This window comes from Rhinolophus sinicus, linkage group LG11 (assembly GCF_036562045.2).
Source record: "Rhinolophus sinicus isolate RSC01 linkage group LG11, ASM3656204v1, whole genome shotgun sequence".
In the NCBI taxonomy this organism is placed as follows: domain Eukaryota; kingdom Metazoa; phylum Chordata; class Mammalia; order Chiroptera; family Rhinolophidae; genus Rhinolophus; species Rhinolophus sinicus.
The window spans coordinates 40,219,677-40,236,859 of record NC_133760.1 but is presented as its reverse complement, the minus strand read 5'-3'; the positions used below and the strand labels follow the sequence as shown (position 1 = coordinate 40,236,859).

The following is a 17,183-nucleotide window of genomic DNA, read 5'->3' as shown; positions in this document are numbered from 1 at the left end:
CAAAGACTCAGGATATGGTGAAGCCAAAAAGGAACACCCACGGAGCCATGGATAGAGGAGTCATACCACTATAGTCTCGCTGGTGGCTGGGTTGGAGACACAGGACGCAGGAGCCACAAGACCCGCAACCTGCCGTCCGCTTCTCTGCCAACCAACCTCACTTGCTAACTGCAATCCGCGCTTGCTAGCTCAGTCACAATCCACTGCTAGCGTAGCCACTGCAATTATATTAGTGGCCAATGGCTCACTGGTTACAGCTGATGGCCAACTAGCCATAGCTGATAGCCATCTGATCACAGTTGATGGCCATTTACTACCTGAGCCAGCACCTTTCCACGTGAGGCTGAGAGCCTGGAAACTGCACTCCTGGCTCTGTCCCCACAGATGTGCCAGAAAGACTTCAAGGAGCAGATGGGAAATGGAGGGGAAAGATGACCGGCTCCCTAATTCAATCTATACATTCAATGTGATCCCAATAAAAACACCAAATTATTTTTAGAGCTAGATTAGATAGTTTTAGTTTCATTGAAAAAAAGGAAAACAATGAGTCAGGAGAGGTAAAGGAGCCCAGGCAAGGCAGAAAGGAGGGAGGACCCTATATACAATAAGACAAGTGGGCTTTAGGAAGCCCCCAAGTGTGGAAGGACAAGCCACCACCCGGCCGGCTCTGAGCCCAGAGGCGGCTGAAGTACTGGCTTCTGTCTGGAAAGAGAAAAGGGCTTCAGCCTCCCCTGGGGCTCATGGTCCCAGGTCTGGACCCTGCTCAGAATCAGGCACACTCCCTCTGCATCCTCAGCCACTGCCTCAGGGGAAAGCCATGATCCTGGTCGGACTGTGCCACATGTCAAATCACCAAATGCAGCTGGCTTTTCTCTTGAGGTGGGACAGGAATGCTGGGAGATTGTGGGGACAGAGTCCCGGAGAGCAGTTTGCAGGCTCTCGGCCTCATGGAAAGGTGCTGGCTCGCTTAGTAGATGGCCATCCGCTGTGATTAGTTGGCCATCAGCTGTTACCGGTTAGCCATTTGCCACCAATATAACTGCCGTGGCTGAGCTAGTGGGTTGGTTGGTTGGTTGGTTGGTAGAGAAGCAGACTATGGCTTGCACATTGTGTGGCTCCTGCTTCCTGTGTCTCCAACCCAGCCGCCAGCGAGAGTATAGTGGTATGACTCCTCTATCTATGGCTCCGTGGGTATTCTTTTTGGCCTCACCATATCCTGCGTTCTTGTGCAGGGAGTGGGAGCTGAGACCCTGGATTACAGCGGTCCCCAAGCCTTAGAAAGGGTGCCACGTACTTTCCAGAGGCCAGGCTCTTAGTGCTGACCCTGGTGCTGAACAAACCCTCTGGGAGAACAGTGTCCGCGTTGGCTGGCAGGATGCCCCCAGGCAGGCTACAGCAGATTTCTGACTTCTAAAGGAAGGGTCTGTCATTGCACCCTGAGGGGCTGAGCCTTGAATCGGTCACTTGGCAGTGCAGCCCTGAGTTGTCCCAGGGCCATTGGGAGGCCAAAGACTTGCTTATGAAATAACTTGGAGAAAACGCTCCCGGGAAAGATGGAGTTGGATTCCAGCAGTGAATTAAAGGAACTGACTTATCGGGCCGCAGTGGGAGCCCAGATGAAGTCCTGAAGTCCAGGCAAGAGAAAGATTGAGACACGTCCTTGGGTAAGAGTGAGACTCAGTGAGAAGTGTTTACAGACTCGGCTTCAGGAACAATGTCGGCCATTGATTCATCTACTCACTGAATTCAACAAGTATCGATAGTGGATCTACCGTGTGCCACGGGTTATACTTCATTGAACAAAAGAGACAAAGGCCTCTGTCCCATGGACTTACGTTCCTGTGGAGGTGGAGGTTGGGAGGGTACAAGTGGGAGACAAGCAACAAACAGCAGGCATAATGAGCAAGTGTATTAGAGGGTGGTAAGTATTACAGCAAAAAAGAAAAAAAATTAGAGCCAAGGAAGAGGTGGGGGTGGGTTGCAATTTCTAAATAGGGTAGGTTTCATTGAAAGGTGACATTTAAACAAAGATTTGAAGGAGATGAAGGAGTGAGTCACGCAGGTATCTAGGGAAAGAACATTCCATGCTGACAGGACAGTCTGTGCCAATATCCTAAGGAGAAAGTATCTAGCATGGTTGGAACACAGCAGGGGGCCAGTGTGGTTGGGGCAGAGTAAGCAAGGGGGGGGGAGGTGCAGAACACACAAGCCCCCATGGCTTTTCCTCTGAGCAGGATGGAGAAGGACAGGAACATTCTGAACGGAGGACACTCCCACTCCCTGAAGCCACTATGCTGAGAAGAGACTGCAGGGTTCAAGGATGGAGGTAAGGGGACACCAGGGGACAGCGTAGGAATCCAGGGGCGAGATAACGGGCTCTGGGTGAATTCTAAAGGCAGAGCTGGGAGATCGCCTGACAGATGGGAAGTGGGGGTGGGAGAAAGAGGCGTCAAGGATGGCACCCCGGTTTCTGGCTCAAGTAACCGGAAAGAAGGGGCTGGCAAAGAACGGGGGAGGAGCCTACTTGGTGGGGTGGGCGGGAATCAGGATTCAGCCTGGGATTTGGTGGGTGTGACACCTGTTCCACACGTTGAGTAGGCAGCTGGCGTACACGTCTATAATTGGTGAGAGAAATCTGGGAGTCGTGGGCATATGGATGACATTTCAAGTCAGGAACACGTACTATTTGCCAGATATAGGTTCTAAGGCAGTTGCTGTGAACCAAACAAAGCCTTTTAATGTAGTTTCGATTATTATTTTCATTTTGCAGATGTGGCAACTGAGGCTCAGAGTGAAGTGAATTGCTCAAAGTCTCACAACTCATTGATGGCAGAGCTGAATTCACGGACAGTTACCCGACTGAGGGTCTGCCCCTGAGCCTTCGGCTCCACGGTGACCCCCTTGCCTAATTTTTCATAGCATGTCATATATGAGACATGGATAGCATTTGGATTGAGGGGTGGGTAATCCAGAAAAAAAAAAGGACAGGAGGAGCAAACCAAGTCACACAGTGAGGGACCACATGGATCCTTACGGAAGTTGAACTTTGGGGAGCTGCAAGATGAGACTGGAGAGGGAGGGATGGCCCAGATTGATGGTAGGGCTTAACTATTGGCCTGAAGAGTTTCATGTGGAGGGGGAAGGAAGCAGGAGATCATTGACAGTTCTTGAGGAGGGCCGTAGGTAGTGAGAGCAGCCCTTGCGAGAGACCCATCAGACACAGGCATGCAGGCTGGATGGGGTCCGGAGGCACCAGAGAAGAGGAAACAGACCTGGAAATTGTCGATACTGTCTGGGTGTGAAGGATTTGGGTTGAGTCAGTGGGAATGAGGGGGAAGTAAGGAAGCTGAGCATCACCTGAAGACATCGCTGAGCAGACGCTGAGCCTGGTGCGCTGAGGGGGCTGGAGGGCAAGAGTGAGTCAAGGACAAAGTTCCAGACCAGGGGAGCAGACGAGTAGGTGGGGAATGACGCTGGTCTGGACAGAAAAAAGGGAAGTTGGATGAGAGGGAACTTGGTCGGTTCTGCCTTTGTTGTTCTTGGGGCCGAGTGAATCACAAGGGAACAGATTTCTGCTCCTCAGGAACCCACAGTTCAGTGTGGGTGACATATCCACACAGAGCTGGCTGGACAGAGAAGCAGAGAGAGCTAAGGCATCTGACAGAGCCGGCGAGAAATGGTCAAAGGATAAGGCAGGGCCCAGGTGGGTGTGTTCGATCAGTCCCTAGTTGGGGCAGGGGACAGATTTAGGAAGCGTCCATCCTGAGGTCAAAGGCCTGAGTGGATGATTCAGGGAGGGAGAAGGTTGCTGGAGGTGCAAACAAATCCTGGGACATAGCCCAGGCATGCTTCTGCCACTTACTAGCTCTGTGTGTCCTTGGACCAGTTTTGTAACCACTATGATTGGCCCCCAGTTTCCTCATCTGTAAAATGTGGATAACACTTCTTACCTCCTAGGGCTGTTGTGAGGACACTGTAGACTCATAGATGTAACAACGGAGAACCCTACCCAGCCCGTGGTGAGAGCTCAGGGATGTTTCTGAGAAGAGAAACCCACAGAGCACTCACTCGGGGGGAAAACCATATCCCGAATCCCTGGGCGAGGAATGTCAAGAAAAGAAATGGTCCCAGTGATGACAGGGAGATTCACTGAACCAGCTGGAAACCAGGAATTTTATAGACATTATCTTAGCTAAATCTCTCAGCAATGCCATGAGGGGACATTTATCAACACACCCATTTTACATATGAAGACAGTGAGGTGCATAGACTGGTCCTTAGTCACACAACCAGCGAGGGACTGGGGAGGGCTGCAGACGATGCTTCCAGAGCGTCGGCTGGTAACCACTGCCCCATCGTGCTTTTTGTGAGGGGATGACAAGTTCAGGTGGTGGCTGTCAGGGTTTGGAATGGCCCAGCGAGAGTGTGTCCCTAGAGTGTCAGGGCCAGAAACCACACTTCTAACAGTTAAATCACAAGTGGGCAGAGAGGAAATAGAAGTGGGAGGTGTAGACCACATATCGGAGAAGTTTGGTCATGAATGAAAGGAGAAATAGGAAGGGGACATGTTGGGTGTTAGGAGGGGGGGTGATGGGGTTCAAGAGAGGTTTTATGGGAGCAGAGAGACAGGGTCATGTCGCCATGAGCAGAGGGGAAGGGGACCACGGGATGGGAGGGCATCAAGAGCCAGTCGGGTGGGAGTGTAACTGAGGGCAGCAGGCCTCTTGCAGATGAAGAAGGAATGAGATCAAAGCCACAGTTGAAGCAATTCAGGTTTGGTAGAAGGCAGAAATGGCCACAACCCACAAGGAAGTTGTAAACTGGATGGAAAAGGAGTCAGAGTGCCTTGGTTGAGTTCTGCCTCATTCATGACAGGAGGATTCAAGTGTGTCTCATGAACTGGTAGGACACACTGGGTCAAAAATAATTTGTTCTGGAGTGAAGGAGCCTCTGGGATGGAATGCAAGTTGGGCCCATGTTGTAGTTCAGAAATTTATAAGTGTCCATCATTCATTAACCCATTCACCTATCCTTCCATCCATCTTTCTATTCATCCATCCACCATTCACTCATCCTTCCATCTATCCATTCATCCATTCATCCATCCACCCATTCACCCAACCACCCACCTTGTCATCCATTCAATAAAAAATATTTGATTGAGCACCTACTAAGTGCAAATTCCTGGAGGTACAAGTTGGAGCACAAAAGAGATCCTATTTTCCAGGAGGGCACAGCAATAAACCAATAATCACAATGCAATGTGAAGTGAGCATGATGGGGAAGTTAGTGACCTGTGAGGACACAGAGGAAAGTGGGGGCTGAAGGAAGGAAGTGAGGGTTTAAATTGCGATCTAAAAAAGGGTAGGAGTGAAAGGAAGTGGGGTGTGCGCGAGCAAGGAGAGAGTGTTCTAGGCAGGAGGAACAGCCTGCCCAAAGGCTTGGGTGTCAGTGAGAGCCTAGCATTTCCCAGGAACTAAAAGAAGGTTGACGTGGCTAGAACAAAGTGACGGGGTCGGTGGTGGGGTGGGAGGCAAAAATTGAGGCTGGAGAAGTCGGCAGAAATCTGGACTTCGTTCTCAGAGCAATGGGGAGGCACTGAAGGATTTTGAGAGGGAGGAGCCTTGCTCAGATTTGTGTTTCGGGAAGATGACTGAGCTTTAGTGAGGAGAACAGACTAAAGGGACAAGCCGTGAAGCTGAGAGAGGAGTGTAGGGAGGTGGTCCGGCAGAGGGATGAAGGGGGTGGCCATGGGGATGGTGAGGAGGAGATGGATTCAAAACACATCGAGGTGGTCGAGTCAACAGGTCTTGCCGATCGAACGTGGAAAGTGAGGGATGACCCTTGTGTATCTGACCTGAGGAGTCAAGGAGACCGACCAGCTGTCAGGAACGTTTGACACATCAGTGAGCACGGCAGGCCCTTGGGACAGGGGAGTGGGGCATATTTTCAGATGGGGGCATTGAGATAACATTTGGGACCTTCACCTCTCAGCCCCCATGGGGAGGGCAGGATGAATGTGGCTTTAGCGACAGCTAAAGGATGGATGGAGCTGAGTGAATAAAGACTAGATCCTGATCGAGATGCTCTGAGAACCTGAGCGAGTCATTGCACCTCCTGGAGCCTCAGCTGCCACTCCAGTGACAGCTGTCACGTGCAACTTGAAGATAATGAAGAGCCTCCACCCCATCAACCTATCCCGACCTCTGAGCCTGGGGCTAAGTTCTTGGCTGTTGTGACAGCCCCGGCCCACAGCAGAGCCAGGGGTAGGGCAGGAATCCTCCCTACTTTCCTCTCTTTCAGGCTGAAGGACCCAGGATTCAGCTGGTTCAACCCTTCAGGCTAAAGCGGGGTGGGGAGGTGAGGGTGTTGAACACTTTCAGCTGGTTTTACCCCGAGGGGACTCCCCGTGGCAACAGTCTTGGGGCTGGAGCAGAAGGCGTGGCAGGTGCATAGGCAGAGTGTGGGGCCAGTTTGAGTCAGCGGTGTTCAGACAGGGAGTTGTCGTCGCTTCCTCCCACTCAGACCCAATTCTTCTTTGACTCTGGTCTCCTAACTGGTCCCTGTCTGGCCTGCTGCTCATCCTGTGCCCTTGCCTTTCCTCTGGCAGGAGTGCCCTGTTACCGCTTTGTAGAGGTCTGCCTCACTGCCGCCTCCTCCAGGGAGCATTCCTGATTCCTGTGACAGACCTCCGAGCCTTAGAATCCTCACGGCACCGTAAAGGTCTCCTGAGGCCCTTATCAAAGGCCCAGACTCCAGGACACTCCATCTGGAAGGTCCCGTGGAATCTATTTCATAGCTGGAAGAACCAAAGAGGAATAAGTCAGTTAATCTTTGGTGAGGAAACCACCACAGAAATGTCCCTGGTCTCTGTGGCCTCCCAAGTAAGGCCAAAAGGTGTGCTCAGCCCTCGACAGTTTCTCCCAGGCACCTGCTCATCTCACCTCCTTGTCCTTTGGTCCTGTATTCACTTAGTCAAGCCTCATGGAAAGCCCACTGTGAGCCAGGCACTGCGCTTGGCGCTGGGGATACCCATGGTTCTGGGCAAAGCAGACGTGCCCCTGTCCTCACGGAGCTTGCTCTCTCAGTGTTACCTCCGGGCCATTTTGCCCACCGGTGTTCCTTCCTTGATCTCTGCACATTCCCTCCTCTGCACCTTTGCTAAGCACTTTCCTCATGTGGAATGCCTGTCCCTCCTTTTCTTGGTTTGACTCTTCCCACGCACAAGGCCAAGCTCACTGGCTTCCTCCTCCATGCAGCCTTCCAAGTTGGCCAGAAGCAATGTCTCCCTGCCCTGGGCCCCATGGCCTTTTAGCTCACCTGTACATCCCCATGTGGGGCCAGGCCTTGTTCCTCCAGCCCCACCAGCTTCAAACGCCCCCTAGGGCCGGGGGCTGCGTCTGGCCTCTGCCCGCCCACCGTTCCTGGCACAGCTAGGAGCACACAACAGGTGCTCACTGGCACACTTGCTGCTTTGTTCCCCCTCCCTCCCCTGCCAGACAGCCTGCAGCAGCCCAGAGCTAGTGCAGACCCTCTGCTCCTGTTGTTTTCACCCATTCCTTAGAAGGGGCTGGGGAATTTGGGTCCTTCCAGAGAAAAGTTTTGAGTCTGTTGCAGAACAACGGGGACTGGAAACCCACTCAGGGAGTTTCCCCAGAAGTGGGGGCTGGGGCCTCGCCGTTAACAAACTGCTACTCATCATCGGAACAGTCCCCTGTTGTCTGGCCCAGAACATTCGGTGGGGGTGAGGGGGCAGTGGCTGTCGCAGGTGGAGAAGCCACACGCAGTGGGCAGCAGCCACTGGGCAGAGGCCATGGAGAGCAGAGAGGTCAGGAGCCTTTCCACCTGAGAGGGGAGCATCAGCAGAGACACACTGCCTCGGTCTCCTCCTAGGACCCGGGCCTTCCCCATGTGCCTCTGGGCTTTGGTGTTTCCTCTGGGCCCAAGGCTCTGTCTCCAGGTCAGAGCTTCCCTCTCCCCAGCCAGGGTCACCAGGGCACCAGCACCCCTTCCCCAGCCCAGCCCAGACTCCTCTGAGTCACTAGGTTGGGGACTACTGGGTGTTCCTCTGTTGGAGATGGAGGTTGCCACCCCCCACTTCTGCAGGAAGCTGGAGTCAAACATAAGCACAAGCAGGGAGACCCCACTCTCCTCCTCTCCTCTCCAGTGCACGTGCAAATGGAAGCCTCCTCTGGGGACAGGAGGCATGGCCCAGCCAGAGGGGCAGGGGGACAGGGACCCAGACTGTGGCTTGAGAAGTGGGCAGACTTAGGGGTCTCTGGCAGGTGATGTGACCCTAAGAAAAGCAGAGAAATGTTCATGTGAGGTCCTCTAAAGAGGACCCCATCTTTCTCAGATTTACCCTCGGACAGTCCAAATGTCCCTCTACAGGTGATGAAACTGAGGCCCAGAGAGGGTCTGTGAACTGCCCAGGGTCACACAGTGAGACCGTGACAGAGGATCCCGCCTACGAGGAGGTTCTGCCATAGACAAGGGGACGCCCCATCCCCAGGAACTGAAGCAGCCTTAGCCTCCCAAGGTGGCCCTGGGGGAGGAGGAGAAGCATCTAGCCTTTCCTTCTTATGGTCTAGTCCAGTGTCGGTGTCACCGTTTCCTCTTGCAGGTTCACCATGAGGACGGATGAGGTTCTGTCTGAGCAGCGTTCCTGGTAGAGTCCGGCACCAGCAAACACCCCCTACTATTGCCATCATCGCTGGAAATGCACATTTACTAATGAGCACACAGCTGACGGTGAGAGGGCAAATGCACCTGAAACCATGTTGCAGGGGCCGTCATTCCGAGCTGCCCCAGGTAACTCAGGGACATGGTGGAGCCAGGCCTAAGTCCCGCAATCAGAATCAAAGCCCTGGGCCACCTTACTTAGAGGCTGCCCTGCACTTTCACATAGTTAAGGGACCCTCATGCTCGGTCCAGGGGAGCTCGAAACACACGATCGGCCATTTTCTCTGGTGACCAGAGGGCTGACCTGATGCAGTGATGCTGTGGCCCCTGGGTTCCTGGAGCGTCTGCGCAGGATCTGGTTCGGGCTGGACTCTGACTGCGTGTGTGATGCGGACTTGGCTCTGCTGGGAGCCAGAGGCATCATCCTCACTCGTGGGTCCTTTCCTTCTGTTCTTCAGCCTCGTGTGAGACGCCACATTTGTGGGAATGTGGCTTTCCAATCTATCCAAGTGCAAATTCGGACTAAATGGTGATTCACACTGTTCTGCTTCTGGCCTTCTGTGGTTCAGAGGAAGACCGTGAACTTGAATTTGGGGAACGACCCACAACCAAAGTTGTCTGGGCGTCAGGGCTTTCTCAGAATGAGGTGGAGCTTGCACCCCCCCTGCAGAGAGACACCTGTGTGCCGTGCAGCTCGCCAGCCCTGGGGAGACCTTCCTGCACCCTGAACCCTGCCTGGCCCAGATGAAGAGCCTCTCTTGGCCCCTGCTTGGCTGTCCCCAACATGAGCCAGGGCGTCACGCACAAAGGAGGCTCCCCAGCTTCTGAACGGGGATGAACCCAGTTTAAGTTGGAGGCTTTTCTGTTCTAGTAATAGAGGAACCAAGAAATATGCCCTGCAAAAGGAGAAGTGTGTCATTGGGGCCCCTGGACACACACACCCCACCTCTGTCCCCCGTTGAGTGCCCATTCTCTGGAAAGCCACAAACATTCCAAGCCTGGACTTCTACCGAATCATCTCAAATTCTTCAAACTTTACTATCTAGGGAAGGATGTGGGGTGGAGGAGGTGACAGGAGGCGGGGCAAGGTCCCCGAAGAGGTTAAATAGGTCACTTCCACACTTGGCTCTCATCCCTGTCTTCCCTGAGCAGAGACCCTCTCCTGGATTCCCGGCACCATGACCCCACTGAAGATGATTCTCCTGGTCACCCTTCTTCTGGCGGTTTCTCTGCAGGACACCCATGCAGGTGAGAGCAGAGGAGGGGGCAGGCGCTGAGGCCACAGCAGCCACACACACATATGTGTGTATTATTTGCACCCCACTTATTCTTACAAAGATGTGAGATGCAGGCGACAATGGGATTTTTGAGGGAGGCATTCAGAGGAAAGTAGTGACGAAGCCGAGGAGGAGGACAAGGACGCGGGAGAAGCTAAGGGCGCCCCAGAGCTTGGGGATGGGCTCGGCGAGGAAGAAAGTGTGCGCGCATCTCACTCTGCAGTGGTTTGAGGCAGTGACTATGGCTGTTTTGACAGTGGAACGTGAGCAATTCTCAAAAGTATTGGTGAGCATCTGTTTTATGAATGGGTCTTGCATACCATGAGGGAATCAGCATAAAAGCAGGAGAATTGGTTTTCAGAGGATATGAAAAAAGAGGTTTTTACATTCAGTTGGGAAAGGAAGACTGAAATCAGGCACAAAGCCAGCGAGTGACCTGCTTGGCGACAGAACCACAGTCCCTGAGGTTACCTTCTCAGCGGGCCACTCAGCTGTGAGTCAGACCAGGTCACAGCCCAGACATGGTCAGAGGGCAATCAGGGCTTCTTAGAAAACAGCTAGCGTGGTATTATCTAAAGCCACAGGTCACCAGTTTGCCTATTTGCAAGTGTTGGATATTTGTCGTCATGCAGAGACGAGGAAACTGAGCCCCAAGAAAGTGTCTCAACACCTCAGGCCTCCGTTTTATCATCTGTAAAATGGGGTAGTGATAGCACCTGTCTCCAGATGTTCTGTGAGGACTCAGTGAGCTGCTGCGGTGAAAGGTTCAGCCCAGAGGCTGGCCCAGAGTAAACATGTGCCAGTTCAGGGCTCGTATTGAGTGTGCACTCACAGATGTACACAGACATGCACACACACAGACATACGGTAAATAAGCATGCACGACTCCCCCAAACACACAGACGCACACACACGCACTCACACACACTCACACATAGACATATGAAGACACACATTCACAACAGACATATACAAACCCTCCCAGACACACACAGATACATGTACGTACATACCTGCAAACACCCAGGGTTTCCCAAAGTCCATATGGAGAACTCATGCATACGAATGTGTACACATCGACACACAGACACATGGGCAGGCCCCTCACATACTCCCCACATAGAAACACACTCACAAATCCCCCAACAACACACAGAAACGGACACAACCCCCCCAAAACACAGACCCAGCCTTATACCTCATAAACACACACACGAGGACACACACACACATGCACATGGGGACTCCCCTCCACAGATACATCAGCGCACACAGACCCAGCACAGACAGACCCTCCCCACAGCCACAAACCCACCCAGGTACCCCCCCCTCACAGACACATCTGTTCCTGTTTGTTTCTCTGTAGTTCGAGCTACCAATGTGGGCAGGGAGTGTTGCGGGCAGTACTTCAAAGGAGCCGTTCCTCTCAGAAGGCTGGTGCACTGGTATAAGACCTCAGAGGACTGTCCCAAGGAAGCCATTGTGTAAGTCTGCCGCTGACCCCCTGCTCCTGGGAGCTGAGTGTGGGAGAAAGAGGACCCTGGAGCTCCCAGAAGGGCCACTGGGGAGAGGAGAGGAGAGAATGGGGCCTTCGTTGTCCCCTCCACCCCAGTCTTGCTCCTCAGGGCAGTTTCTGCACCCCACACTGCAATGCCCAAAAGGCCCCTAGGCCATGAGGTCCACCCTCTTCATTGATTTATGGGACACCAAGACCCTGAGAGAAATGGGACAGCCCCATGTCACACAGGCAATTGCAGCCCATGTAGTCTCTTCCCCTGGCCTGGGCCCGAGCCCGTCTGAGCAGAGCTCCAGGCGCCAGGCCCCTAGCAGGCTGTGGGTGAGCTAGGCTATCTGAGGTTGGTGCCTGAAGGTCCCGCAGCCCTGGCTCTCTGGGAGGGTTCTGAATCACTGAGGACACAGTCTGCTGTCCCAGCTTTCCCACTAACCCCGTGTGACTTCAGCAGGTCCCCGTCAGTGCAGGTGAGGCTGGTCCCAGGGCTCTAGCAGGCCTTCCCTCCCTGACACCCTTGATGGTTTTCTCCTTCCGTGTAGGTTTTTAACTGTTCAGGGCAAGTCCATCTGTTCAGACCCCAAGGACGTGAGGGTGAAGAAGGCAATGAAACACTTGAAAATCATCAAGAAGTCAAGTGGTGATGTGTCCTGATTTCTCCCTGGACCATTTGGAAACTTCTGGAGGCCTCAGTATTCGCTACCCCAAACCTCAGCTGCTTGGTTCCAATGAAGGCCCTCCAAGGACAAAGAGGATCCTAGGTCTCCTTTTCTGAACTGGAACAATGGCGTGAAAGGGCTCAGATTAAACTCTCTCTCCCTCAGCCTGGGTCAGCGTGTTCTCTCTGTCCGTGATGTCACACTGAAAAGGCCCTCAGAGGACATCTGGTGTCCCTGTCCAGGTCAGAAAGGGAACTGAGGCTTAGAGGGGATCATGGCTGCAGGCCACACTCAAGTGAGGGGCGGCCTGATGAGAAAGGCCCAGGTAGGGGTGGGGCTAAGGTGGTCCATGGGATAAACAGGGCAGGGGTGGACAAGAGGCTCAGCAGACCCTTCTCTCTGCCTTGCACTGGCAGGAAGGGGTTCTGGAAAGGGTCATCCGGGTTCTCTCCCATCTTGTCTGCCCCTGAAGTCCTCCAGTCTCTTCCCAGACTAGCCTTTGTGCTCATCTGTGATCCCTTGCCCTGCAAGGAGCTGAGGACACACTTCCCCTTAAGCAATTGATCCAATTCCACAAATGTTTCCAGGCCCCTTCCTTGTAGAGGTTCCGCCAGGCACTGGGGAGCTCCCTGGCCTGGGGGTTCTTGCAGCCCCTTCCCTATCTTGCCCACTTCCCACACACTGCAGTCCAGCCAGCCCAGAGAATCTTTGCGAGACCCACCTCCTTTTCCCAGCTCAAATCCCAGGCTGGCTTCCAGGGCCCACGTCCTCTGCCTGCTTCCAGGCTGTCTGAGGTCTGAGCCAGCTTCCCTTCCCACTGCACCCAGCCCTCATCTCTGGCTCCAGTCAGCCTGCCTCACCCTCCCAGCATAGACATCCCACCCAGTGTCAGCCAGAACCGCCTCCAGGAAGCCTTTCCTGATTCCTCCAGCTCTTTCCTGCCGATTCCTCCAGTTTTTAGGAAGTGTAGGGCAGCCTGCCCTGTGACAATCCCTTTTTGTCACTGTGACAAATCCTGTGCGGTTCTGTCAGTACTGTCCAATAAGTGGGGAGCTCTGTGGGCCACCCTGGGGGCCCCACAGCCCACATGCTCAGAAGGATGAGGATGGGGAGGTAATGGCTCATCACTCTCAGCCCCCTCTGTCCAGGCCCAGCTCAGGGCTGGAGCCCTAGTGTGTAGGGGGAGTCAGTCTCCAGGTTCTAGCTCTGCCTCACTCTCCTGACCGGCTGTGGGCTCGTGGCCCTTCTCTCCGGGCAGAGACTTGGGTCATTCTCTTCCTAGGATTCTGTGACCTGCATTGTTTTGGGGACCAGCAGTTATTTTCAGGCAAAGTTTTGCCTCCTGCTGCCCCCTTGTGGCCTGTTGTCAAGGCCACTTTGCAGTAGGAATAAAACAACCGTAATAATAATAATGAAGGTGATGATGACGATGAACTGACTTCTCTGTGACCCCAGGGGCCCCTCTGCCACAGTCGGGCTCTTCCCCTGCTCAGATCCCGAGGAATTTCCCTCAAACAACTGCCTCAGACCCAGAGTCCTGGGGACAGCCCAGTCTGAGTTCTTTGTGGAAAAATGTTGTCTGGGTCCATTGGGCCAGGGGTGGAGGAAGGATGATCTCAAAAATGGAGGTGGGAGAATGAGCCCCTGCCACAGTGAAGGAGAGCAAGGGCTGGGGCGTGGCCCCTTCACCCTGCAGGCCAGAGCTGGCAAGACATTCAGGACATGCATTTCATGCAGCGCATTGCAAAATTGTCTTAAAAGCAGCAGAACGTTTTCATATTGGTGAGATCTCCCTCAGAAGTCCATACCATAAACGCAAGTAAGCGGAGCTGCTGTGAGGACTGGAAAGGGTTGGGGCGGGGGTGGGGGGGGTGGCAGGTGGGTGTGGGGGCAGAGTCCCAGAGAGCAGTTTCCAGGCTCTTGGCCTCACGTGGAAAGGTGCTGGCTCGGGTAGTAGATGGTCATCAGCTGTGACTAGTTGGCCATCAGCTGTTACCGGTTAGCCATTTGCCACCAATATAACTGCCGTGGCTGAGCTAGCAAGCGCGGATTGCGGAGATGCACGGGTTGCAGTTAGCACGGCGGATTGCTGTTGGCAAGTGAGGTTGGTTGGCAGAAAAGCAGACGGCAGGTTGCAGATTGTGTGGCTCCTGCTTCCTGTGTCTCCAACCCAGCCACCACCGAGAATGTAGTGGTATGACTCCCCTATCTATGTCTCCGTGGGTGTTCCTTTTTGGCCTCACCATATCTTGCATTCTTATGCGGGGAGCAGGAGCTGAGACCCCGCATGACACCCTGCATGACAGTGGGGCTGCGGGTGGGAGACGCAGGTGATGGGACGAGCCACCAGGCGAGGCTCCCTTGCAGGCTCATGTCAGGGAGGTGGGGGCTTAGTTCCCGGGCGTTTTCCTGGAGATCCAGGGTCTTATGTGTGGGTTTTTCTAGTTTAAAAAATGAAATGCTTCATAAGTATAAAATACATGATGTATATATAAGAAATACAAGCTGGTAATAAACACCTGTATACACATCCTCCAGCTTAAAAAATGCTCTGTTGTCCCATTTCCGGAACCCTCCCTATCGTCATCCTCCCATCAACCTCCAGAGACAACTATGTTCCTGAATTTTATCATTCTTCTTGATTTCCTTTAGTTTGTCACATGTGTGTATATACACTATACATGTATATATGAATATATATGAATAATTGATGCATCTTGAATGTTTCTAAACTTTTGAACTTCATGTAAAAAAAGATAACAGATTTCACACACACACTCTTCTGCGACTTGCTTTTGTGGCTCCAGGTCCTGTGAGGTTCTTCCATGTTGATGTGTACAGCTACAGCCTATCATTTTTCACCATATGTCAACACAATTCATTCATCCATCCTCTTGTAAATGGCCATATGGTTTATTTCCAGGCTCTTGCTATTACAAATAGTGCTGCCTTGACATTTTCAGCTTGTCTTCCGGTGCACGTGTAAAAGAATTGATTTCTCTAGGGCAGTGGTTCTCAACTGTGGACACACTTAGGATTACCTGGGGAAGCTTTGCAGCGTGATGACACCCTAAGCTCTATTCCAAAACACAGACTTAACTGGTCTTTGGAGAGGAGGGGTCCTGGGCATAGGTGTTTGTTTTTTTTTTTTTGGAAGCTACCAGGTGATTCTAATATACAGTTGAAACTGACACTATAGGGTGTAACTGTCCAAACGAATCCTCCCAATAGTGTGGAAGTTCCCACCTGGCCGCACCTTGACATACCTGGTTAATGGTTCCCTGTGTAGCTTCCCTTGCCCCCACCAGACAGCTGGCTGGAGGACGGGGAGAAAGCAATGCCTCTCTTCTCCTGCCCCCAAATCAGAGTGCTTCCTGCACACGAGGCTTGTGAGGTTCTTCTTTCAGCCCCGCTGCCTGCCTGCGCACTTGGAGCCTGTTATAATGGGGTGGGGGCATGATTTTGCAACTCAAGGGGAGTCCTCAGCCTGGAGCAGGTGTCACCTCACTTGGCCTCCCTTCCACACTCCAGCTCCAAAGCCCCGCCTTCAGCCCCCTTTCAACCATCTTGTGGTTCTGTTTCGGCTGTCTCCTAACCTCAAGGCAAGTGTGGTTTCCTCTGCTGCCACCCCACTTACTGCGTTGGAGAGATTTCAGGGAGAAGGGACAAGTCCCATCTGTATGTGGCCACGTTCTAAGCAAAGGACTGTCAAGTTTACCAGCTTCAGATTTCCCCAGCCCGACCTCCAGCCTACTGACTCAGAATGTCCAGGCACCTGGACCTTTCGAGGTCCCTAGGTGATTGATGGCAGCATGTCACTCTCACCCAGTGTCCTCAACTGTAGTGTCTGAGACTGTTTCTGCCTTAAACCTCCCCTCAGAACTGCTGTCTTCCGGTGACAAGGTGTGAGGACTGGCGGTCCCCTCCCATGTGTATTCGCTGTGCTGAGCTGCAAGGCCAGCTGTGTGCTGCTGACTGGCCTCCATCTGAGCCCTCCTGTGGAGTGACCAGCAGCTGCCTGCAAGGGACCGTTAACCATGCCAGGAGTAGCAGACAGGAGGGAGTGTCACCCTTTTTGCAAGCAGTGGTGGGGATCCAGAACAAGGATCAGGTCAGCAAGGGCGGGTGCCGTTTGCCCAGCGCTCTATTAAACCCCTCCCAGGAAGCTCTTTGGCTCAGGGTTTTCTGTCCTCAATCTGCAGGTAGAGATTTCTGCCCTTCATCTTGGCAACTGCAGAAGCAACTCACAGCAGCCCTGCCAGGCAGCTCGATAAATACCTATTAACATTAAACCTAGTCTGGGGCTGTCATAGTTTCCTCCTGCTACCCAATGAGTTACCACAAATGTAGTGGCTTAAAACCAGACATTTATCCTCTCAGATCCTGAGGGCTAGCGTCCAGGCACAGCAAGGCTGGGCCCTCACACAGGGTCTCAGTGGGCTGTGCTCTCCTGGAACTCAGGTCCTGTTCTGAGCTCATGTGGTCATTCAGTTCAGATTTCTGTTCTCGTGGTGTAGGGACAAGGGCCCCTTTTTCCCTTGACAGTCAGCGGGGTTTGCTCTCGGCTCCGAGGGGTTGCTTGAGGTTCCTTGCCTGTGACCTCTCACAACACGGCAACTGGAGAAGGCAGCAAGAGAAACTCGATCTCCAGTTCTCTTAAAGGACCAACTCTTAGGTCAGGCCCACTCAGGAAATCTCCTTTCAGAGACTGTCCACTCACTTTTGCCACATAACCTAACCTAACCTAACCACAGTAGTGACGTTATCACAGGTCCTACGGGGGATTGCACAACAGAGTGGGGCGCTGCGGGTCACCTCAGAACTCTGCCAACCACAGATGCTTTGAGGTCAAACTAAAATCTAACGATTCATTGTGGATTTGGATTTCTGTCCTTTCTCTAAATTCTCATCAACCTGGAATCTTCTACATAGATGTGGAGAGGCCCGGGTCCCTAAGCGTAGGACCAGCCCCTTCTGTGTGTGACACTAAATCTCTCCAAAAAAGAAAGTTCTATGGTCCAAGTTGAGCTTGGATGGCTGTGTCAGACATCACAC

The 17,183-nt window shown here is 53.0% G+C and overlaps 1 protein-coding gene across 2 annotated transcripts; it reads left to right on the top strand.

Annotated features, from left to right (window-relative positions):
- Positions 1-2,170: 2,170 nt before the first annotated feature.
- On the top strand, positions 2,171-12,292 carry CCL17 (C-C motif chemokine ligand 17). 2 transcript variants are annotated; one of them, XM_074315908.1, is made up of 5 exons: positions 2,171-2,326; positions 8,624-8,751; positions 9,835-9,930; positions 11,326-11,443; positions 12,012-12,292. In XM_074315908.1, the coding sequence occupies exons 3-5, from the start codon at positions 9,861-9,863 to the stop codon at positions 12,121-12,123; spliced, it is 300 nt and encodes a 99-aa protein (XP_074172009.1). In that variant the 5' UTR covers positions 2,171-2,326; positions 8,624-8,751; positions 9,835-9,860; the 3' UTR covers positions 12,124-12,292. The 2 variants fall into 2 exon arrangements, with proteins under 2 accessions (XP_074172009.1, XP_074172008.1); XM_074315907.1 differs by having other exon boundaries at positions 8,624-8,811.
- The last annotated feature ends 4,891 nt before the right edge of the window (positions 12,293-17,183 follow it).